The sequence below is a fragment of the Moesziomyces antarcticus genome (assembly GCF_000747765.1).
Source record: "Moesziomyces antarcticus DNA, scaffold: scaffold_v10006, strain JCM 10317, whole genome shotgun sequence".
Lineage (NCBI taxonomy): Eukaryota > Fungi > Basidiomycota > Ustilaginomycetes > Ustilaginales > Ustilaginaceae > Moesziomyces > Moesziomyces antarcticus.
This window is the reverse complement of record NW_014639004.1, coordinates 195,739-218,629: the sequence shown is the minus strand read 5'-3', so window position 1 is coordinate 218,629 and position 22,891 is coordinate 195,739. Positions and strand designations below refer to the sequence as shown.

The following is a 22,891-nucleotide window of genomic DNA, read 5'->3' as shown; positions in this document are numbered from 1 at the left end:
TTGTAGTACCGCACTCCGTTTTGTGAAATGCCATTCCTTGTGCACTAAAACTTGGGCAGCTTGCTTTTTTGGATGCGGATGGCGAGTGCCACCACAGCCAGTGCGAGCGCCACAACCACGAGCAGCGTCTGAGCCATCGAGGCGTTCTTGCTCGCCCACGTCGTTTCCACCACGCCCAACACCGCCGTCGCCGCAAACATCACCACCAGCACGTATCCAGACAGTCGGTGCCATTTCCACAGCTTCTTCCCCTGCGCTTCTCCACCCACCATCCTTCCCCGGCCCCACACACTTGCCGCCCCCAACGCAGCCTGCACCCACGCGGCCACCACCACCGCAGTGCCGAGTATGCCGTGGTACGATATAAAGTGCGCTGTGCCTGGCTGGTCGTGCAGATACCACATGATGCTCGCACCCGCCGTGAAGAGCGGTAGCACGAGGACGAGGTTGAGCCACTGATGCGCGCTGAACGCCGACCTCTTCGCCGCGGGTTGGGAAGCCGACGTTCGCTGGAGCACGACGATCGCCTGGACGAGCAGAAGGATCGCGAAAGACTGGATGAGTGGATGAAATCCGAAAAGGGGTAGGGAGAGGGGTGAGAAGGAGGAAAAGACGATCGACCAGATGACGCCGACGAAGAGGAGAGCTGAGGCTTGCACGCCAATCGCGCGCGGGTTCTCGTGTTGAACCATCTCGAGCGGCGTTATCTCTGCCTCTGGGTGCGAAAGCAGTGGCTCCGTCAGAGAGGTGACCCGCGCAGATGACATGTCGTCGAGTAAAAAGATGGTGGTGCAACAGGAAGAGGTGAGCCGAGTCGGATGACCAAATCACACCATCGGCTGTCAAAAATCCCYCCCCCCCCCCCCCCCCCCCTCGGACCTCCACCACCCGCACACGCGCGCGGGCGCCAATTTGTCACCCCTCCCTCGCACTGCATAGCCGCACGTCACCCGCAACCCCGCACGCCGCTCTGTGCGCAAAGCCGTCAACTTGCGCATCCCATCAACTCGGCACTTGGAGAAAAGCTTCTGCATTCACGACACGCTGACCATTCTACCGTGCAACTACTTGTTGAGCCCCGCCGCCACCTTTTGCTCCACCTTTTCGCGCAGCACCTCGTCGTACTCGTTCATCAGATGCGCCAGTGCACGCAAGTCCTCGGAATCGAGCAGGTGGATGGTGATCTTGGGCGCGCCCTTGACGCCGAAGCTGCGCACTTTTTTGAAGAGCTGGTCGCCCAGCTTCTGCTTCTGGTCGTGCGCCGCCTTGCCCTGCAGCGAGTCGATGAACGCGTCGGTGGCCGCCACCACGGCGGCATCGGGCGCGCGCAGGTCTACGCCGCGAATCGCACCGCCACTCGCAAGGCGCACAATCTCCACCGCGGGAAGAGCCGCTAGCGACGACAGCGTGTATTCCTTGCCATCCGACGCGCCGTTGCTTGCGGTCGTTGCCGCCGGCTCCGAGGAAGCAGAGGCTGTGGGGGTTGCAGCAGCAGGCGTGGGCTCGGAGGGGCGTGCGGGCGTGAGGTCCTCGCCGCTGTCGTCGGTAATGTCGATAATGTCCTTGGCCTCGTCCACCTTCTGCCGCAGGTACTCCGGGTTGAACAGCGCCAGCGCACGGTCCTTCTTGGGCAGGCTCGCGAGCATGTCGGTGATGTCTTCGACGGGTGCGCCCGCTTCGGTGACCGACTGCACCGCCTTGAGCAGACGCTCGCGCTCCTTGGCCGATGCCGCCGCCGTACCGTCGCCGCCGATGGAAGAGGTGCTCGAGACGCTGCGCTGCGTCTGCACGCCCAGCTGACCCGGCTTGTCTGCCGAGAGCGCACCCCTAGCCGGGGCGGTAGGCGACGCTGCCGCCGCAGCAGCAGGCAGATGCTCGCGCGCCTCGTTGACCCTCTGTACGAGCGAGATGGGGTTGTTGAGCGCCTCGACCGCCTCGCCCAGCCTGAGCTTGAGCAGCTCCGAAACGATGCCGTCCACTTGCGCGTCGTCGACCGACGACAGCTTCTGCACGCGGCGCGTGAACTCGCCCGAGAGCAGCTCGTCGCGCACGACGCCCGTGAGCGAGCGCAGCTGCTCCTCGTCCGCCAGCCCGTTGGCATCAGCCGGTACGCCTGCCTGGAAGTAGCTCCTGCTCTGGCGCTTGTCCGCCCTGGCTGTCGGCTCGGCCGTCCGCGCGTTGGCCGCACTGCCCGACGCGTCGGCCGCCTCGTTGGTCTCGCCGTGTGCGGCGGCGAAGCGCGCAGCGAGCTTCTCCTGGCGCATCGTCTTGGGCTCGTGCAGACGCACGGTGATCTTGCGCGCGCCGAGCTTGGCGTTGTCCATGGCCTGGAGCGCATGGTGCGCCTCGTCGGGCGTGGTGAAGCTCACGAATCCAAACTCGCGGCTCTTGCCGTCATTGTCGCGCATGACGCGCGCCGAGACAATGTGGCCGAACGCCTTGAAAGTGTCAAAGAGGTCGTTGGAGCTGATGGCGCCGTCGAGGTTCTTGATGAACAGATTGCACGGGTCGACGTACGTGGATGCCTGGTTCGAGTACTGCAGCGAGCGCGCGCCCTTGGGAGCGGCGGCGGCGTGGTTGTCATGCGTTGCGGCGGCGGCTGGATTGGGGTAGATGGAGGCCGAGGAGCCAGCCGAGACAGAGCGCGAGCCGGAAACGGTAGGCGCAAACGAGGGCGCAGCGGCACTCAAGCCGTTGCCGGGCACAAAGGGCTGGGCCGAGGCACGGAAGTCGCTGAGGCTGGAGCTCACTTTGCGGACGGAGGTGTCGAGGGCGACCGAGATGGTCTTTCCGCCGACGTCGGCGCAGTGCATCTCGGTCTGTGCGAGCTGAGCGTCTTGCTCCGAGTAGAAGTCGAGCACGGCCATGCCTTTGAAGCCGGTGTGTACGCCTGCGGGGTTGGTGAGCAGGCAGTGCGCGCGTCGGAGCGGACCGAAGCGGCGGAAGAGGTCGTAGACGAGCGCATCGTCGGAGTTGGCGGGGAGCTGCTTGATGAGCCTGGGTTTTGCGGAAGCGACGGGGTCGGCGTCGGCGCCGGCTGCATCGATGGAGAGCTGGAAGGGCGGACGGACGGTGGCGTAGGCCTTCTCGGCCTTGTCGAGCGTTTGAAACTCGACGGTGCCGCTGGCGGTCTGGCCTTGGGCGACGTTGCGGTCGATCTTGAGTCGGACGGGCAGCACCTTTTCGAAGACGAGGCCGGCGAGTTCCTTGTCCGTCATTGCAGGGTCGACGCCGCTGATGTAGAGCAGAGGCCGGGTAAGGTGAGGGTGCGGGCGGTCTTCGGCATCGTCGTGCTGGTCTGGCTGCGGAGAGGAGGCTTTAGCAGCATCGGCGTCGCTTGCTTTTGTGGCAGCAGGAGGCGCGGGCGAGGCCGGGGATGCGGGTGAATCGGCAGTCGTGTTTGCGGCTCTTGCGGCGTCGAGCTTGTGCTGGTTGTGGGGCGCATAGATCGAGTCGGCCATCTTGACTGCGGACACCTAGGAGGAAGCAGGCGAGCGTTGTGCGACCGTTTGCTGAAAGCTCGAGCGGAGGCTGAGCGGTGAGAGAGTGTGCGAACGAGGGAGCGAAAGGGGAGGCCAGCCGACCGTGGGTATCTTGAGGGGATGGAGAAGGCCTGTCGGGAGGTGGCGTGGCAATGAACTTTCGAGATGGTGGACGTGCGCACGCAAGAAGCTCAGATGTCCGCCGATGTGACAATAGAAAGCAGTCGCGGCTGGTGCTAAGAGCTGCTGAGCTGCTGAGCATGACCAGCAGGATGCATGTGCTGCGCTCTGTCGCCAAATCACACACGCATGCACGGCACGCATCGACGCACGCACGCCTTCTTTTTCTTCTGAGAACGACCGAAAGATGCAGGCGCCAAGCGAACGCGACGCTCGAAAGTAACACTTTTTTTTTGGGGTGCGAATTTTCATCCATGTCACCTTTGCGGATGTGACAGTGCAAGCGCATTAATCGGACTGATGCCTGCCCCACCAGAGATGAATCGGGTGATGGCTTTGCAATCCGAGTTTCAGGGCGTGAATTCGCCCGCGGCCTCTCGTGAACGCGCACAGCTCGATCTTGGAGGCCTGGCTCTCGACCAAAGGAAATTGCTGAAAATCGATTTCTTGAAATATTTTGGTGGCGGCAGCGGCGGCTCGCTCCGGACTCGCCGAGACAAGATTTTGAGGTGCAGTTGAGTGGCAGCGATGGCGTGCGGATCCGCGTGGGTGCAGCTGCATCCAAAGCCCTGCGCTTTGCAGCACACGCACACTCCCGCCGAGTCCGAGACAAGATCGAGATCAAGCTGCGACTCGCTGTCTTTCCGTTCCGTAGGCTCACGCAAGACGGAGGTCACGGAACGCCAATGCCCGCTGCTGCCAACCCACTGCGACCCACGGCAATCAAGCGTCCGTGGGTGCGTCCGACGGAGCCGAGGGCGGGTCCAAAAGGGATCATCGCCAGCTGTCCCAGCGCTTTGGCGAGGCTCGCAGGCAGGGTGGGGAAGCAGGCGAGGCGAGGCGAGATGGAAAGAGGTGGGGCTTGCAGGCGCAGACGAGGGTGTGTGTGGGTGTGGTGTGCGTGTGCCTTGAATTTTGGGTTTTTCTTTTTTTCTTTCTCGGATTTCCAAATTTTCCTGCGCTGGTTGTGAAATTCGGATGTTTTTGGCATTTTGCTGCTTCCAGCTACTGTATTTTGGCGCGCTAGGTTTCACTCGCCCCACCTGGCCTGGCCCCGACTGGCAGCCACTGGCTCACAATGGCTCATCGGCTCACCGGCTCAGTCACGCTGTGCTGCTGGGTTGCATGCAAATCCACCCACGCAATCCCGCGCGCCTCGTCCGCTGGTGCCGCTGCTTCCGTTTTTTTTTTTGGCTCGACTCGCCTGACCTCTCTCTCTTTTTCTCTCTCTGCGCTCGCTGGTCCCGCAATTGGCTCGGAGCGCATTTCGCAGCCAATCTGCAAGCCTGTTGAGACGGCGAGAGCCTTTTGAGCCTGCAAGCCTTTTGAGCCTGCAAGCCACGAGAGCGCAGCGCAGTGCAGTGCCTCGACGCTGCAACAGTCAGGCGGCGCTCAATTTGCCCGAGTCGCTCGCTGCTCCTGCAGTCCGCGCGAGTTGCGCCCTTCATCCACCTCGCCGCCGCCGCCGCCGCTGCTGCCGCTGCCGCTGCCAACGCCTGTCATCCTCGTCCTGATCCTCGTCTCGCCTCGCCCTCTGGCTGCAGCCGCTCGTCAACGCCAGCTACTCTAGCTGGCCCCCTCCCTCGCTCGCTCGCTCGCTCGTCACTGCGATCCATAGATCCCTCTCCCTTCCCTTCTCGCCTTCGTCTGCGCACTCGCTGGCGTCCCAACCTATCCCTTTCCCCCCCTCCAACACATCCGCTCCGCAATCTCGTTGGCTCGTCTCTTGGCACCTCGACCCGGCGCACATCGTCTTCGCTCGGTGGCAGACCAGTCGCGCATACAGTGCGGTCCACCGGCTCTCGATACCTATACGCCTTTCCGTATCCCTCGCTACCCTACCGGCTCAGTCGACCATCTCCCATCTCAAAGCATCTTTCTCATCCGGACCGCATCTCTACACCAGCCCATCTCCACGCAGCCTGCCATGTTCGACGTCTGTTGACCTAGGCGAGCCAACGCGGCCCTCTGGCGCTTTCCGCTCTCGCTTTCGCCATCTCCCTACCCAACCTTGGCCGCGCCCGTCTCACAACTATCCTTACACTCGGCCAAAGCGGCATGCTCGTGTCCTGCCCCTAAAGTCGAGGTTTCACACACACATTCGCACAAGGCCTTGTTTCGTTTGCATTCAGTCCAAGTCCTTCCGCACCTGCGCATAGCTTAGGACAACCTCAAACCCATTCATCCCGGCATCGGTTCCAGTTATACCACCCTGATCAACACCGCCATCATGCTCCCTTCCGCCCTCCTTGCCGCCGCCAACGAGCTGCGCATCGATACCTCGTCCGCCAGCCTCGCTGACCCCGACACGGGCGCGGAGCTCCCAGCCGTCGAGGCCGCGCAGCTCTCGCCCAAGATGGATCGCGTGCGCCACCACCTCATCCCTGCACGCACCACCACCTGCGTCCGCGCCCCCTGCCTCAAGCGTCAGGCGTCGGTGCCCATCTCCACCGTCTCGGTCGAATTGGCCGCTCAACGCCTCCAGCCGGCTCCCATCCATGACCGCGTCGCATCCAACCCTCTGCCCACCTCGTTCGCCGCCCCTCGCAACCTCTCCCTCGCCGCGGGTGTGCGCCATGTTCACTTTGACGAATCGCCACCAGAAGAGTTCTACGTGCTCTCCGGCGCATCGTACGACCGTCGGCCCATCAAGTGCACCCAGGGCGGCTCCGAGTTCGACATGAGCCTACCTCCGCGCTCCACCTCGCACAATGGCGACGATTCGGCCGAGGACGACGCCTCCTCCGTCGACGAGTCGGCAGGCGCCATGGAGTCGGCCGACGAGCCCGCTCCCGACGTAGGCTTCTTCCGCGACCCTACGCTCGAGAATTGGGCGTGCATCAAGAACGGAACGGTCATCGCCTCGGTCGGATACCAGCCTCGCCAGCAGCAGTCGGGCCTCATGGCCAGCGGCAAGTCTCTCCACTTTTCCGCACTCTCGTCGTTGCAGCATGCTTCCGCTCTCGCATCCGACGAGTCCAAGACGTCTTCGACTGGCTTGGACAGCTCCAGCCTGTACAAGACAAACAGCCAAGCCTTGTCTCAAAAAGTCAGCCTACCCGTCCACGGCTTCCGCTCGTTTGGCGGCCTGCAGAACAGCCTGGCGCCCGAGGTCACCTCGCCGGCCATCCTCGCCGAGCCATCTCCACCTCCAAGCAAGCTGCCGCTCAGCCCCGAGACCACGCCGCCCACGCCTCGCCGTGCGTCACCCGATGCGACGCCCATGCCGAGCCCGAGTCTGCGCAAGTCGATTGGCGCGTATGCAAGCGTGGGCTACTTTGGCATCAACTCGGACGGCTCGCAACCATCCTCGCTCTCTTCGGGCAGCGTGGTCAATGGCCTCAGTGTCGAACCGGTGCTAGGCGCGATGGAGGTGCTGCGTGATGTGCCCAGCCCTTCCACCGCCGAGCAGCCACCAGCAGAAGTTCACTCACCCGGCCCAGCACGTCTGCCGGATGTCCCAAGCAGCGCATCGTCGACGCTCGCAGCCACTCCAAGCATGTCGGACGCGTCGACGCAGCAGTCGACGCCGCGGCGCGTCGGTATGGAACGAAGACTGGCCGACAAGGAGACGACGCGCATCTCGACGCTGCAGCCTCCGGCGCACTCGCACGCGGGTGGATCGGTAACATCTCCGGGCTGGAACAGTGTGCTGGGCGTCACTTCGTCGCCGCTTTCGTCGCGCTGCTCTTCGGTGGATCCGTGGAGCAGCCTGAGCAGCGACGGTGACTGCGACGGCACTGAATCGCCGGGCAACGAGAACAGCTGGAACAGCAGCAACTGCACCAGCCCGGACCTGAGCCCGTTTGAGCAGATCGTGGAAGGGCTCAACGGCAAACCTGCGGGAGGCAGCTCTGCAGCTCGAGCCTTGTCTGTCTCGCCGGACAGGCGCGTTGAGCCAAGCGCCGAGGCGGATGCATTGCATCTGCAAGGCGAGGCGGACGGCGCAGCAGGCAGCAGCTGGGAGCACGAGAACACGCCCAAGGGCCTCGAGTTTGCGGACGAGGCCAAGTTCTCGTCGTCGGTCGAGACGGTGCACACGACGAGCTGGGAGTCGAGGCACGTGCAGGCGGTGGCGTCGGCGTCGGTGCTCGCCGGGCTGTCGAGCGGCGAAGTGTCGACTTCGGAGGCGACGACGCCCGAGTCGTCACGTCGACCGAGCTTTCACCATGGCGAGATGGGCGTGCAGCGTTCATCGCCGAGGTTGCGGTCGTCGTTTGGCGAGACGGGGTCTGCGCTGGACCATCTGGACGAGGACGAGTCGCAGGTGATGCGCGTGCGATCGGTGAGCCGCGATGGGCATGCCAAGAAGAAGTCGACCAAGTGCCGCTTCTGCCGCTCGTTGCGGCAGCGGCTCAAGGGGTCGAGTGCCGAGTCGTCTGCGCCTACGTCGTCGGGTGGATCTGCGCAGATGACGGACGCGGAGAGCGAGAGTGCCAGCGCCAGTGCGAGTGCCAGTGCGAGTGCGATGGGCTCGACGGCGCGCGCGTCTCTGCACGTGCGTGATCTGACGACGAGCTCTGCCGAGGTATCGGAGATGGAGGAGGAGGAGAGGGGATCGCGCTCGCCCATCTCGCATCTGCGTGCGAGCGTGCGTTCGCTGAGCATCGAGTCGTCGGGCACGTCGCGCTCTCGGTCGCGCGATGGGTATGCGCTGTCGCATCTGGGCATCGGACGCGAGCCGCAGCACGATCGCGAGTCGTCCAACTCGCCTGCCGAAAGCTGTTCCGAGTCGGCGTATCTGTCGGCTGGCGGCGGTGTGGCGAGCATGTGTACGTGCGACAAGAAGCGCGAAAAGGAGCGGCTCAAGAAGAAGATGCGGCGCGAACGCGAGCTGGAGCGCGAACGCGACCGCGAGTGGGAGCGCGACCAGGCCAAAGGTCGCCAGAAGAAGCTGTTTGGCGAGAGCTTTGGCGATGCGGACAACAGCTGCCTCTCTGCGCTTGATGGATTCTGAAGTCTTTCCATCTCACACACCGTGCATTCATTCATTCTATCGCGCCGCCATCCTATCCATTCCTTTCTAGCATGCCGCATCAGTGCTGCTTTCCTCCGCATTCATGGTTCGTATTCGCTAGTCTTATCCAATCCATCGTCAGTCTTTTCTCTATTGGAGCTCGGATGTGATGTTGCAGTATTTTGGTTGCTGGGGTCGGATGAAGGCGAGGTTGTGACTGTGGCTTTGGAGAAGCAAGGTTTTGCGTGCATTTTTAGGCTCCTTTTTTTGGTGCGGCCATTTTCTTTCTTCATTTTTTCGATTTCTATTTTCTAGAGAGAGAGGCGCTTTGAATGGCGAAGAGTCGAGATCGCTAGTTGGTGTGAGGCGAATGAGGTTGACATGGCATCGAGCACAAGACGGGCAACGGCGAAGCAGAGAATCAGAGAGTGAAGGCTAGCAAGCGTATCGATGAACGAGAGTGTGCGGCTAGGCAGGATGGGTCGATGCAGAGAGGCATGCACGTCGGTTCCACGACACGGTTCCGACCGAGATGCAGCGTCCCAGGTTGGCAGGTTGCGAGGAGGTGCGGTTGCGGTGGATGCATGCGTGTGCGGCTGTCGCGCCCCCCACTTTTTTTTTTTCGACGCATCGGATTTTGTGTTTTTTTTTGGTGGGATCTTCTGCTGTGCGCCTTTTTTTTAATGATTGGATTTCGCGCTCAGCAACGCCCGGCACCGACTCGATGAAGAGCAGCAGCTGCAGCAGCAGAACAACACTTTGGCGGCGAGTTGCGTGCAGAGACCCCTTTGTCGAGGCGAACTGCGCTGGGCTGGCGTGAAAATGGGTCGCGGCTGCCTGGAAATGCACGCACCGCACCACACCTCTCCGCTCCGCCTTTCAACCCTTTTTTTTTTGGAGGGTTCGCCTCTCGCCTGCGTGTGGGTCTGCTGGGGCCCACTGCTGCTGTGCTGCTGCTGCTGGGCTGAAGCCGCCTAGTGAGCCTGCGTGTCGGCGTGTCGGTCTGCGAGAGAGTGTCTCTGGTCGGTGGCCATTGCGCATCCTCAACCCCACCCAACCCAACCCAACCCAACCTCACCTCACTTCAGCTCAGAGCCCAGCTCGTTCCCATCACCATCCTCATCATCCTCAGCGTATTCATCCACCGGTCCCCGCTTCCCATTTTCGATTCTGCCTGCCCTCATCGTCCTCCACACCGCGCCTCGCCACCACCTTTGTCGCAGCATCCATCCTTCCCAATAGCTGCGCGCTCGCCCTCTCGCCTTGCATCTTCCCCGTCCATCGGCTGCTTCCCTCTGCTTTTCTTTACTGCAAACGACGACTTTCATCTCACGCGCTCTGACGTATTCATCTTCACCAGCGCACTTCGGCCGCCTGTCTCTTCTCTCGCCGCACATCAACCCCACCTTCTCTGGCTGCAGCTCTCTCGCAAGCTAGATGCCTTCATCCTCCATCTAATTCTCTGGCCTGGACAGCATCCCGCCGCGAGCCTTCCCCATCGCTACGTCATTGCAGCCCTCGCAACGCCTCGTCATCATGCCCACCTCGGTGGCTCCAGCCGCGCCGCCCGCCCGCGCCGCCTCGCCCGTATCCGCCCACAAGAAGTTCAGCACCTTTGCAGGACTCAGAGAGCTTTCCACCCGCAGCTCCAATCACGCCGGATCACCCAACTCGAGCAGCAACCGCACCAGCATCCGCGGCCTCTTTGACGAAGATGGCAATCCGGGCTCCACCAACGCCAGCCCCCGCATCCCCGCCGCCGAACTCGACTCCAGGATCGCAGACGCCATCCCTCCCTCCTCCCTCGCCAGGTCTCTAGACGGGCCCTGGAGCATCAGCGTCGCAGAGGCAAAGGACAAGCGCGAAGGTCGCAAGCGCAAGCAGCTCGTCGCCTCCTACACCCTCTACGTCACCACCCCCACCCACAACCTCACCCTCATTCGCTCCGCCAACGACATCACCGACCTCGACGCAAAGATCTCCCAAGACTTCTCCACACACTCCCTCCCTCCCTTGCCCGTCCTGCCCGTAGCCGCGCCCCAGACCAGCGGTCGCAAGTTCTTCCAGACCATCTCCCGCACCCTATCCCCCGGCGCTTCCAAGTCCCGCGCCACCTTTGCCAGCTTCGCCGCAGAGCCAGCCTCGCCCGCCTCGCCCGCTTCCGACGCACTCAGAGCCGACGCCGCTTCGCCTCCGCCCTCGGCTCCCCTCTCGCCCCAGCCCGCCGAGATGGCCAAACTTGCATCGCACTCCACTACCACTCAGCTCGCCACCTACTTTACCGCTCTCGCCAACAACACTCAGCTCAGAGATCACAAGACCTGGAAGCGCTTCCTTCGCGTCGGCAGCGACGACTTCCAGAGCGTCCGCGTAGAGCGTCGCGTGCGCAAGGTTCGCAGCGACCTGGCACAGCACGTCAAGTCCTCCGTCGCTCCCCGCAACACCAACGTCGGCGTCGCCCCGGCCCAGTCCGACCTCGAAGAGGACGGCGCTCCCACCGAAGACGACCTCGACCTCGACTCGGCAGACGACTCCTCGCGTGCGTCGGGCACTCCAGCTGGCAGGTTGAGCCGCGCCACCGTCGCCTCCCGATCCGCATCCGTCGACACCGCTTCCTCCGACCGACGTGGTCTCGCCGACGACGCCCGCTCCACCAACACCAACATCGAGATGATCCCCGAAGAGCAGAACGCCGAGGACTCGGAAGCCAACACCGAGACCGAGCTCGGCGAGGCGCGATCGCTCAAGAAGCGCCCCCACCATCGCCGCAAGGGCTCCAACAAGGTCACCGTCGACGACTTTGAGATGATCCGCGTCCTCGGCAAGGGCTGTGCCGGCAAGGTGCTCCTTGTGCGTCACTCGGCATCGCGCGGCCTCTACGCCATGAAGTCGATCCACAAGCGACACGTGCTTGCCCATCAAGAGCTCCAACACACACTCACCGAACAGTCCGTCCTCAAGCGCATGGCCAAGGACGTGCTCGACCCGTTCGTCGTGCGTCTCTGGTGGTCCTTCCACGACCGCAACAACCTCTACCTCGTCATGGACTTCCACCCGGGAGGCGATCTTGCCACCCAGCTCTCCCGATGGGGCCGGCTCGGCCGCGACCGTGCCCGCTTCTACGCTGCCGAGATCGTCGAGGGCGTCGAAGGCCTCCACAAGGCTGGTGTCATCTATCGCGATCTCAAGCCCGAGAACGTCCTCATCGGTGCCGACGGTCACATTGTGCTCTCCGACTTTGGCCTCTCGAAGGAGTTCAGCAGCCGCAGTCGCTCCATCGGCAGCGTCACGCCTCCGCCCACCTCGCCCGGCCGCTCGCATTCCAGCGCCAGCGTGCCCAAGTCCAGATCCGCACACTGGATGTCCGCCTCGGACGATGCATCCGAAGCGCCCTCCAGATCGTCGTCCACTCGCTGGCTCGACGAGCGCGAGACCACCACCACCTTTTGCGGCACCGCCGAGTACCTCGCGCCCGAGGTGCTCCAGGGCCAGGCGTACTCGTACGAAGTCGACTGGTGGAGCTTCGGCACCATGCTCTACGAGATGCTCACCGGCATCACCCCCTTCTGGGCCGAGACGCACGCCGACATGTACGCCAAGGTGCTGCGCGATCCGCTCGTCTTCCCCGAGGACCGCGTGCTGGACCAGGACACCAAGAGCATCCTGCGCGGTCTGCTGCAGCGCAATCCGCAGCTGCGCATGAAGGAGCCGCGGATCAAGAAGCATCCGTACTTTTCCATGATCGAGTGGGATCACATCTTCCACAAGCGATACATCCCGCCCTACATCCCGCCCATCGACCCGGACAACGAGATCGACACGCAGAACTTTGACGAGACCTTCCTCGAGATGCAGCCCACCGTGGCGCACGAGGCGGATCCCAGCCTGGACGCCAACGCCGGCGAGGCCGAAGCAGACGCCAACGGAGTCAAGGCGGACGAGACCGTCGATGGAGCCTTTGGTGCGAATGACGCTGGTCTTGAAGCCACGCCGGATCAGAGCATGGACGACAGGGAGGCGTCGGAGCACAGCAACCTCTTTGACGGCTACTCGTTCCGCGGCCGCAAGGACTCGGAGTCGATCAGCTCGCTCGTGTCGGCCGATCAGCCGGAGGAGCCGTCCGAAGTGGGTGCCGCCCCAAGCTCACCCACGAGGCGAAGCACCAAGGTGTCGTCGGCGACGGCTGCCTCGAACGTGGATGCCGCCTCAATCGCTCCTACGGCGCCGGCTGCTCCTGCGGCCACGACGGCTGTGAATCATCAGCCAGCCATGGGCGAGGTGCGCAAGCCCGCAGCGTCCGAGGCGGCGCAGCAGCTTTCGATCGCCGACGTCGCCATCGCCGAGGAGGAAGAGGACGACTCGGATGTGCGCGCTGCCGCGGCCGTGCTGGCTCAGTTGGAGCACGAGGCGAGCATGGAGGCGGCGTCGGTGGCTGGAGCGACGGCGCACAGCCGCGAGGCGACGACAACAGCTTCCGACTCGCAGAGCGACTTTTCGGCGAGCCAGGTGCAGAGTTCGCCGGCGAGCTCGTACGCCAGCCGCACGGGCGCGCCGCGCAAGGTGGCGCCGTCGGCGGTGGGGCGACCGAGCCACGGCGTGATCCGCGAGAGCGACCACGAGGACGACGATTGGGACATGGTGGAGCTCTCGGGTCCGGACGGCGAGCTCAAGTCGGAGCTCAACGGCGGCAAGGGCACGAATCTGTTTGCGCGCGGCGTGGTGGACACGTACCGGCTGCTGCGTCGACAGGACACGTCGCGCATCCCGACGTCGGGCAGCCATTCGTCGACGTCGAGCCGGCCGTTCAATCGGCTGGGCAAGCGGCGCGAGGGCCACGGCGGAGCGTCGATGCGGTCCAGGGCGTCGCGCGGCGAGCTGACGGCGGCGAGCAGCGTCAACACGATCGCGCAGGGGGAGCAGGGAGAGGCGCGCGATGCGGCGGTCGAGCATGCGGCCGAGAAGATGGCGGCGAGCGGAGGCAGGGCGTCGGCGCTGTCGGCATCGTCGAATACCCAGCTGAACCGGCGCTCGGCGGCGTCGCCTAGTCTGTCGGGCAGCGAGGAGACCAAGCACCAGGCGCGCCTCAAGAAGATCAAGCGCTTCACCACGTTTTTTGAGCCGGCGTCGCACCGGTCGTAAAGCAGTCAAGAACCTTTGTCCGCCGGCGGCGAGTCGCGCTGGGCCGAGGCAGAGGGCTATACCCGTTCACACAGTGAACACCTACATCCTTTTGGTTTTGAGTTAGAAGGCAGAGGTAGTTGTGCCGGCGCTTTTACACTTCGCCACCACACATTCCTTTCCACCGGCGCCCAATCTTGTGATGGGGCTTTCACATTCTCTTTTTGCTATTCGGGGGTTTCGTTCCACACACACACACACACACGTTCATTTTTTGACACATACGTTCGTTCTAGTCCAACTCTCACGTCGCTCTTTTATCAATGTCACCGTTGTTGGCGCGCTGTTGGCTGCAGCTGTGGACTAGAGGTGGATGTGACGTTTGGAGGAGGTGAGGATCTTTGGTTTGCGACCTTTGTACAGTGCGGTGAGGGTCTGTTCCTCTATCCACTGCCCTTTATGGTCAGGGAAGGGTGTGAGGTCTGTATCAATGATGAGGGCGGATTGTTCGCCGCCGTATGCACGCGAGATGCCGGTATCGATAAGCAGAACTGAATCGTTGCACCTCGATACAAAGCCGTCAAAGTGTGGGGTGTGACCCATGATGAGCTGCTGTACGCCCAGACTCGCGCGTGCGGCATCGGCATCTGGACAAGCCTCTTCGGGGGGATTTGTGGCGTAACCTCTATACCAAAGCGGACCGTTTTCCGACCAGAGCTCGCGTTCTTCTGGTGTGACGTCTGGTGGAAGCCACGAGTGTGAGGTGCTTGAGAGGGCTTTGTGGAGGAGCGACTTGCCTATGGTATTGATGGCATCGACTCCACGTGCGGCGTAGAGCGGGGTGATACCTCCATGTACAAAGCTCGCTTTCGGTGGTGTATACCCTTTCGGCAGTGCGGGGTGGTCGGTTGGCAACAGCGGTACTACAGCAGTGACGTTGTAATGCTCCAACCATTCCTTGCCTATCCAGCCGTGGACCGACATGGCCTCTCGACGAGCCTGAACCCCGCCAAACGACTTGACGTCTCCCTCGGTAACGTATCTCCAATCGCCAAGTGCGTTCATCAGCTCATGGTTGCCTTTCAGATTGACCACCTTCCCTCCTGCGGTGGCGGCTTGGGAACGGAGGGTTTGGAAGAGCCGATACAGTGCGATTGTATCGTCTCCACGATCGACTATATCGCCCGTCGAAACAAGCACGTCATGTCCGCCCGTCCAGGCGATCGAATCTCCACTGCCCGAGATGAGAGATGCCATGGAGAGGACGTTGAGTGCGTGCTGCAGGTCGCCGTGCAGATCGGCAACTGCCACCGTGCGCCGGTGGAGAGACTGCCGTCCGTCCGAAAGGACTACGCCGGACCCGAGCGAGCCGGAAGAAGGATGATCGAGTACGGAGCCTGTGTCGGGGGTGTAGAAGCGGTACGCAGTGTAGAGCAGCGTGGCCAAAAGACCGTGCACCACAAAGCGGAGTGCAGACGACATGGTTCCAACCCCCCTTTCGTCGCGGCAGTCGTTTGGGTGGAGATGGTGCGGTGAGAGGAAGCGTGAATTTGGGCTCGCGACAAAAAGTGTTACTCTCCACATCGCCACGGCGGCGCGAAAAGCACACTTTTCAACAGGCTGCTGCTCGGTTGCATCGGCCTTTCTGACCACCAAATGGCAGAGGCTCAAAGATCCGCACGACTGCACGGCGCAAGATTCGTCCTTCTGCACGTATTGCAGCTGTGCACGAGCCCCGGCATGCCCACGCTCATCTCGACTTGCTAGTGCTCGAAATGAGCTCAACCCGTGTCTCCGCCTCGACGTCAGGTGGAGCTGGTGAGCTGGCTGCGCTCTGGCTTGGAACGCATGTGCCGCCATGGTTGCACTGCTCACTACGTCCGCGCGAACGATTGTGCCACGCGGGGGGCGTCTTTGCTTGCACCGCTGCCGGATAACGCGCTGCCCGCAACAACACGATCACCTCAAAGCCGCACGTGGCGCCGACTGCAGCCAGCCCTGCAACGCGTGCAGCCAGAAGCGCAGCAAGTGAAGCTTCGCAGACACGCCACACACTCAGTGAGAGAGGACACAGACCCGCCATCGTGGTAGGAGGTGACATTGCGAAAGAGACACGATGGCATGGTGGCCAAGAGTGGGCGAGGCGCCTGCACACGCAATCATAAACATGCAGGGTCCAGCGTCCAACTCCGCTCTCTTTGTCAGTACCGCCAAAACGTACATGTGCCGACATAAGTGAACCTGCTGACCTCTCGAGAGGCAGTTGCCGTTGCAACGTACGTAAAGTCTGATTGCAGAAAGGCAGACCTTCGGTGGGGACCGCATCGGCGGGACCAGGAAGCCTACAACTCGCCGCAGCTCATAAGCGTGCAGCGGCGACAACGGCATATTCCCTTTGTGCCCAAATACAACGCGAGACAAGGGAGCCGAGGTGGACCTGTCCAACACCGAAAGCGGCGCCGCCAGGCACAAAGGGACTCGACCATGCTCAATGGCCCGTCCCTTTGTCGTCGTTGCCCTCGTCATGCCTCGCGCTCCCATGCGCGGTTGGCCAGGCGCGCTCGCCTAGCGCGCTGCTCGACACGACGCAGTCCTCGTCAGGGCCAAGCTTAAAGGCTCCGTCCGCTTCGACAACACCATCATCTGCGGTGCATTACAACTTGAGCATCGGCAGCCATGTCCTATCCGCCAGAGAAACACACAGACACACCGCCGTCGTACCACGACCATCCATCCACATCTTCCCTCCACGACCATCAGACTAGCTCTGCTCGCGACATGCGCGAGCGCTCACCTACACTGCAGCCCTGGCTTGGGTTGCGTGCGCGTCTCATCCTATCTCCCATCTCAGTGGCAATGATCGCAATCGTGTTCGTAGGCGCACGCGTGCTCATGTCCACCTCGGACGTGACCAGCTCGGTCGCCTCAACCAAGGCCAAGCTGCTCGCCGCATGCGATGCAGTCGAAGACCGCGCCTCTCTCGCCGCCTCCCTCCCTTCGCTCACCGCAGCGACCGTCAACGCACAAATCGCACAGTCGGTCGAAGCTACGGTGCACGGTGCCGCACGTGTGTTCGATCTCTCGCTCACGGCGATTGAAAAGACGCTGGCGTACATGGTCAACTCGTACCGCTCGTTGCTGCTGTGCTTTATGGAGCTGCTCGTGCGCGGCGCACTCGCGGTGCTCATCGCAGCCGTCCAGATCATCTCGCAAGCCGTCAATGCCGCCGCACAGGGCATTCGTGCAGCCATCCAAGAGTCGGTACAGGGCGTCAATGCGGTGCTCGCCACAGCGGTGCAGGGGATCAACGATGTAGTCGGCGTGTTTGGACAGCACCTCAACGTCCCCTCCATCGCCGTGCCCAGTCTGGCAGCACTGCAGAACGTAGAGCTGCCCCACGAGATCCAGGACGGACTGGTAAAGCTCAACGATACCCTGCCAACGTTGCAGCAGCTGAGGCAGACTATGAACCAGCTCATACAGACGCCGTTTGAGCAGATGCGCCAGGACGTCAATGCCACCATTGCCGGGTTTAGGTTCAACCACACCGTGCTGCCCGTGCCGCAGATGCAGAATCTGTCGTTCTGCCAGAAGATCGATACCTCGCCCATCGATAGGTTGGGCCACGAGCTGGCGGTGGCAGCAAGGTGGGCGTTGGCCATGCTGGCGGTGGTGGCGCTGGCGGTGGTGCTCGTGTCGGCGGCGCGCGAGTGGTGTGCCTGGCACAAGGAGCAACAGGGAATCAAGAGGACCACCGCGCTGTGGCGCACACAGCAGCAACATTCGTACACCGAAAAGGACACGCCCCACTCGATCGGGAAAGAGATGGGAGAGGCCGACGTCAGAAGGCTGGTCTCGATCTCGCGCAGCCCGCTGGCGCACACTCTCGTCTCTGGTGCAAGTCGACGTCTCGGCATGCGGTCTCGCTGGGCGCAAGACCGACTGTTGTGGCTCGGCGCGCTCGTCTCGCACCCCGCGGCGCTCGCCTGTCTCTTCACCGGCCTTCTCGGTCTGCTATGCGTCTGGGTGCAAACACTGCTTATCCGCCGCATCACGCACCGCTACACCTCCGAGCTCGACGACACGCTCACGCACCTCTCTTCGGAAGTGCTCGGTCTCGTCGATTCATCCGCGCGCAATGCCTCGGTCGCCTTCGCCACGACGGCCAACGCGCTCATCACCGAAGTGTCAGACGAGCTCAACACGCACGTCTTTCGCTGGGTCGACACCACCACACTCACCATGAACGCCACACTCAACCAGTTCGTCGATGGCATCACCGACACCCTCACCACCACGTTCGGAGGCACGCCGTTCAACGCTCCCCTCCAGACGTTCGTCCAGTGCATCCTTGGGCAAAAGGTCGCGGGGATCGAAAAGGCGCTTACGTGGATCCACAACAATGCACACGTCGAGTTCAGCCTTGTGCCTGACGATGTGTTTGTGCCGTCGGCGCTGCAGAAGGATTTAGTGCTGCATCCGATCAGGTCGGCACTGGTCGGGGATGGGAGTGACGGCAGTGGGTTGGCAGGTCAGGTGGTCGGCAAGTACCTGCACCACCTCGAGCAGGAACGCGTGCTGTTCGCGGTGCTTACTGCCGTGTGGATCGCAGTGGCTGCAGGTGGGATCGTAGTGGTTGTGTATGCGACGATAGCAGATGGCAGGCATGTCCAGCAAGGAGATTGCGATGCGGCGGGCGGAGATGCAGAAAAGCCTCGCGGCCCGGCACCTACGCCGCCACGATGGTTGCGCTTCCCCACGAGATCGCAGCGCTCCAATCGCACGGTCTCGGATGAACGCCAGCAGATGCAAGTTCCCGTCGTTGCTGACGCCAGTGGGAATGTGCGTGGCGGCTCGATCGTCGACTCTGCCCGCGTGGCTGGACGCGGCCACATCGCCAAGGACAGCATCTCGTACCCGTTCCAGATCCACCACTCGCTCAGCACGGCTGCACGCACCCCATCTCCGCGCTTTGCATCGAGCAGCCCACTTTCGGCACAAGACGCTGCTTCACCTCCGTACCACCGGGATGCGATGGACACGCCGACGCCGAGGGAACGCAGTTCGTGGCTCTCGTTCCTTATCGCCCAGTCGACGGCCGAGTCCACGCAGCCCCGCCGCGCCGACCCGGCAGAAAGTGCACAGGACCGCTTTGAGCGGCTCTTTGGCTGCTCCCCTGCGTCCTCACCCACTTCGGCCTTGTTCGAGGGGCGTCTGTCAGCCCCGGTGGAGGGGGCGAGGCATAGGCAGACGCTCGATCTGCTGCCGGCGCAGGACTGGATCGGGTCCAAGTCGCCAGTACCGCAACCGGGGAGCAGAGGCGCAGAGCAGGAGGGAGCTGGGTCGAGGAACGAGGTGGTGGAGCTGGTGCGTGCAAGTAGGGGTGTCGAGGTCGAAGTGGCCGAGGCGCACAGCTATCCACACGAGCCTAGGCGCGCTGAACTCGTCCGGCAGCAGCGACAGCCGTCGGCACAGTCGATGTCGTTCTACGCATGGTAGCAGCGCACAAATCCAGAAATTTACATTGTCGCCGAAATCATGTCAATGCCTCTGCGTCTCGACTCGGCCATGCTGAAGAGGGCTGTGACAGTGTTGGCATTGAGGAAGGCCATGTGTGGTGACGAGGAGGTGGTGGCTTACAAACTTAACATGTGGAGCAATTTTTTGGGGGTGTTGGTCTGGCGTGACCAAGGCGAAGCTCTCCTTGTCGTCATCCTCTTGACTCACATCGTACAGCCTGTCTTACACCACCTCGAAGCTGCCGTTGATACATGCACAGCAAACGCATCTACCGCTCGATCGCACCCTTGCTACCCTCTAGACCTGCCTTTTCCCCATCTTTGCGCATCGCACCGCTCGCAACCTCCCCACCTCGCACCGGTTCGTTCCTCCGCACCATGTCGTCGGCAGGCACAGTGGCAGACACGGAGCTCAAGACGCTCGCCACTTTGGTGCGCAAGAAGTTCGACGTTGCGATCGCCGCCGGCGACGCCTTTTTCTATCCGTCGGACAAGATCACCTTGCAAGAGTCGGAGGCGTCCGGTGTGGCGTGGCAGATCCGCACGGTCCCTGCGCTGCTCAAGAAGCCTTCGGACAACAAAACCCCGGAGAGCAAGTCGCCGGAAGACAAGCCGCAGCAGAACAAGAGCGATGTGTTTGCACCGCCGTACGTGCCGAATCTGCACGTGAAGGATGTGGGCGAGCACGTGATGCTGCTGAACAAGTTCTGCGTGGTGCCGCAGCACTTTCTCATGGTGACGCGCGAGTTTGCGTCGCAGGATCTGCCACCTTCTCCAGCTACGCTTTCGCTGGCGTACAGGACTGTTGCTGCGCATAGGGCGGGCGCTACGGAGCTGCTGGCGTTTTACAACTGCGGTGCCACGGCGGGTGCAAGCCAACCCCACCGCCACCTGCAGTTCGTCCAGTGCCCCCCACTCGACACTACCTCGGAAGAAGCCGTGGAAAAGGGCCGCATTTCGCAGGATGAACAGGACCGCATTGTCGACGCTGAACACAAGGTACCGGTCGAGGCGCTGCTGGACCGTATCGAGCGCGACGGGAAGGAACACGATGCGGTCCACGCACTCCCCCTACCGTGGCAGCACTTTGTTGCGCTGCTCAATCCCCCTCCTGCAGCGCGCACGAGCGAGGCAGAGATGGAGCAGTATATCGGCAACAAGTTCATGGGCCTGCTCGATGCGTTGTTCCGCGCACGCATGTTTGGCAGCCAAGAGGCAGCCACGGGTAAGCCGGCGTTTAACGTGCTGATCACGCGGCGGGCGATGCACCTCATCCCCCGTGCGCACGAGGAGTTCGACCAACTTCCCGGCAAACACGACTCGGACGGCAAGATCGGTAGCCTCTCGATCAATTCCCTCGGTAAGTTGTTTCGCAGTATCGAGGAAACGAGCCGCAAACTGACGATTTTGCTTTTGGTATGGCGATAGGATACGCGGGATTCATGCTCACACGGTCATTGGAAGAGCAGGAGGCGCTGCGTAGTATGCCTGGCGGTGTAGAACACGTGCTGCGCTCCACAGGTGCAGCGCCTGTGGAAGATGTTACTGTCCAAGCCGGATTGCCCACCACCAACATGTAGACCCCCTGCGTCCCTGATAGACCCAACGCGACCAGTTTGTCTTTGCGCAGCGCCCGGCGTATACTTGCCGGTGGATGAGGGTTTTGAGGAAAGCATGCAGAATTCTCGAAAGCGGAAAGGAGGTTTATGTTACAATGCGGAGTGAAAGTGTGGCCAAGACGTTTACTTGGAGGTGAGGGGCAGGGATTCTTTCGAGATCTTGTTGGCGGCTTCGTTGGTCTTATCGGTGATAGCTGCCTGGACAGGATGTTGCCTACGGAAGTCCCAAACACGGTAGAGTTGAGCGAGCCCCGAACAGCCTACGAAGAAGTTGACTGCGGCGAGCGAGTAGTTGACGGGGGTGATGACGAGCGAGTAGCGCACCCAGATCATGCCCGTTGCTGCGAGCGCGACGTTTTGCGGCACCGAGATCTTGTCCGCCGGTCGCGAAAGATCCTTCAATCCCGCTGCGACGAGACACCACTTCATCAAAGGCGCCCAGAAGAACACTATCCCACCAAAACCAAAAGTCAGATCAAAAAAGTTCAAAGGGTGAGCACGAGGGAAAGGCGCGGGACTTACCAGTCTTGGGACCGGCGGGGTGGTTCATAAACGCCTGGAATCGGGATCCGCTTGCCGACGCCATCTTGAGTATTGCAGAGGTGGTGTGTGGAGAGGATGAGAGATGCGAAGGGAGGCGATAGAGGTCCGACTGGAGTCGCAAGAGGATGGTGGTGAACGATGTCAGCGAGGCGAGATGAACAAGCCCACCAAAAGAGTCTGTGCTCGCAACCCGTTGGGCCCTCTCTTTCGCCGCGTTCCCCAACTTCCGTTCGAGTCAAAAGAGGCTTCAATCTCATCGGTCGAATCGGGCCGCTCATCCCCCCAACACGCTGATTTTTTTCTGCGTATCTGTTAGATCGGCTTCTCAGCTGCTACGATATGAGCACGCTTGGCTTTGGACACGGCTGTCGATTTATGATGCAGCGGTGCTGGTGGGAGGAGGTGCTCTGACGCCTTGGATGATCTTGAGCTTGTGCGTGCGCGGGATGGTGTCGCGCAGGTACTCGAGATGCTTGGCATGCAGCGCCGCCTGCTGGTGGGCGCCCTCGCCGCTCCACACCCGCCGCCGGCTGTCGCTCCCGTACACCACCGTCCGATCCGGCAGCGTTTCAAACACTCTCTCGCGTTTGTCCTTTGTCTCTGCCTCCCCATTCTGCTCTGGCGTCGATTCTAAGGCGTCCTCGTCGTCAAACAGACTCGCTAGTTGGTCGTCGGTGACGGGCCGCGGAAGCAGCGTGCATCCCGCCCCCACCACACAATTCGACCCGATAGCAACGTTGTGTGCCACCTTGCTCTTGGGTTCGAATACGTTGCACGAGCCGATGGAGGCGGCTTCGATGCGGCAGCCCACTTCGAACAGGTTGGCATCCCCGATCTTGATGGGTTGGGAGGTGCGATTGACGATCACGGCGGTCTCCTCGATGATGCAGTCCGAGCCGATCGAGATGGGTGCCTGCAGCGCTAAGATGGTCGCCTTGGGGTGAATCACAGTACCGCTGCCGACGGAGATCTCGCCGCGAAGGTCGGCGTCCTGCGCAATGATGACGCGCGTGCCTACGATCAGGTTGTCGCGTCTGCAGGGCGAGGGCGAGATGGTAGAAGGTTCGACAGAGGTACGATCGGATGGCGAGAGAAAGGAATCAGAAGTCAGCGCCTGTGGAACGAGTCGGACGGTGCCTCGTGGGGCGGGAGGATGTGAGTGCTGGTCGGTGAGGATACCGCTGCTCTGCAGAGCACGAAGCAGCGACATGGCCGCATCCACACGTATGAGGCAGCGAGGAGATAGGAAGAAAGCAGCTTACAGTGGGGCCATGTTGTCTGTCGGGGTCCGTGCGATGCAGCGACGATGACCGGCATCGCCCTCTAAGTGCTTGCAGCCGATGCACAGATGGAGGTGGGATGCTAAGCACACCGGCATGCAGACACGCCCGCGCTTCATCTTCAAGTGTTGGACTCCACTTTGAGATTTCTTCGTGGCTGGCGCATGTCGTTGGCGCTCTAACAAACGCGCCT

General features: G+C 62.1%; 9 protein-coding genes across 9 annotated transcripts; 4 read left to right on the top strand and 5 right to left on the bottom strand.

The window, feature by feature from the left end:
* Positions 1 to 44: 44 nt before the first annotated feature.
* PAN0_006c2888 (cytochrome b561) lies at positions 45 to 767 on the bottom strand (the record flags this gene model as incomplete). The annotated part of the gene is made up of 1 exon (XM_014801530.1): positions 45 to 767. One exon carries the CDS (start codon positions 765 to 767, stop codon positions 45 to 47), a length of 723 nt encoding a protein of 240 aa, XP_014657016.1.
* Positions 768 to 1,064: 297 nt separating this feature from the next.
* Positions 1,065 to 3,461, bottom strand: PAN0_006c2887 (polyadenylate-binding protein; the record flags this gene model as incomplete). Its single annotated transcript, XM_014801529.1, has 1 exon — positions 1,065 to 3,461. The coding sequence occupies one exon, from the start codon at positions 3,459 to 3,461 to the stop codon at positions 1,065 to 1,067; it is 2,397 nt and encodes a 798-aa protein (XP_014657015.1).
* Positions 3,462 to 4,348: 887 nt separating this feature from the next.
* PAN0_006d2886 (uncharacterized protein) lies at positions 4,349 to 8,619 on the top strand (the record flags this gene model as incomplete). The annotated part of the gene is made up of 4 exons (XM_014801528.1): positions 4,349 to 4,399; positions 5,088 to 5,511; positions 5,618 to 5,748; positions 5,827 to 8,619. The coding sequence occupies 4 exons, from the start codon at positions 4,349 to 4,351 to the stop codon at positions 8,617 to 8,619; spliced, it is 3,399 nt and encodes a 1,132-aa protein (XP_014657014.1).
* Positions 8,620 to 10,155: 1,536 nt separating this feature from the next.
* On the top strand, positions 10,156 to 13,758 carry PAN0_006d2885 (kinase-like protein; the record flags this gene model as incomplete). The annotated part of the gene is made up of 1 exon (XM_014801527.1): positions 10,156 to 13,758. The coding sequence occupies one exon, from the start codon at positions 10,156 to 10,158 to the stop codon at positions 13,756 to 13,758; it is 3,603 nt and encodes a 1,200-aa protein (XP_014657013.1).
* Positions 13,759 to 14,100: 342 nt separating this feature from the next.
* On the bottom strand, positions 14,101 to 15,597 carry PAN0_006c2884 (metallo-dependent phosphatase; the record flags this gene model as incomplete). Its single annotated transcript, XM_014801526.1, has 1 exon — positions 14,101 to 15,597. One exon carries the CDS (start codon positions 15,595 to 15,597, stop codon positions 14,101 to 14,103), a length of 1,497 nt encoding a protein of 498 aa, XP_014657012.1.
* Positions 15,598 to 16,413: 816 nt separating this feature from the next.
* On the top strand, positions 16,414 to 19,236 carry PAN0_006d2883 (uncharacterized protein; the record flags this gene model as incomplete). Its single annotated transcript, XM_014801525.1, has 1 exon — positions 16,414 to 19,236. The coding sequence occupies one exon, from the start codon at positions 16,414 to 16,416 to the stop codon at positions 19,234 to 19,236; it is 2,823 nt and encodes a 940-aa protein (XP_014657011.1).
* A 272-nt stretch (positions 19,237 to 19,508) lies between these two features.
* On the top strand, positions 19,509 to 20,836 carry PAN0_006d2882 (ATP adenylyltransferase; the record flags this gene model as incomplete). Its single annotated transcript, XM_014801524.1, has 2 exons — positions 19,509 to 20,616; positions 20,685 to 20,836. 2 exons carry the CDS (start codon positions 19,509 to 19,511, stop codon positions 20,834 to 20,836), a joined length of 1,260 nt encoding a protein of 419 aa, XP_014657010.1.
* A 162-nt stretch (positions 20,837 to 20,998) lies between these two features.
* On the bottom strand, positions 20,999 to 21,461 carry PAN0_006c2881 (UPF0041-domain-containing protein; the record flags this gene model as incomplete). The annotated part of the gene is made up of 2 exons (XM_014801523.1): positions 20,999 to 21,324; positions 21,398 to 21,461. 2 exons carry the CDS (start codon positions 21,459 to 21,461, stop codon positions 20,999 to 21,001), a joined length of 390 nt encoding a protein of 129 aa, XP_014657009.1.
* A 330-nt stretch (positions 21,462 to 21,791) lies between these two features.
* PAN0_006c2880 (trimeric LpxA-like protein) lies at positions 21,792 to 22,628 on the bottom strand (the record flags this gene model as incomplete). The annotated part of the gene is made up of 1 exon (XM_014801522.1): positions 21,792 to 22,628. One exon carries the CDS (start codon positions 22,626 to 22,628, stop codon positions 21,792 to 21,794), a length of 837 nt encoding a protein of 278 aa, XP_014657008.1.
* Positions 22,629 to 22,891: the final 263 nt, after the last annotated feature.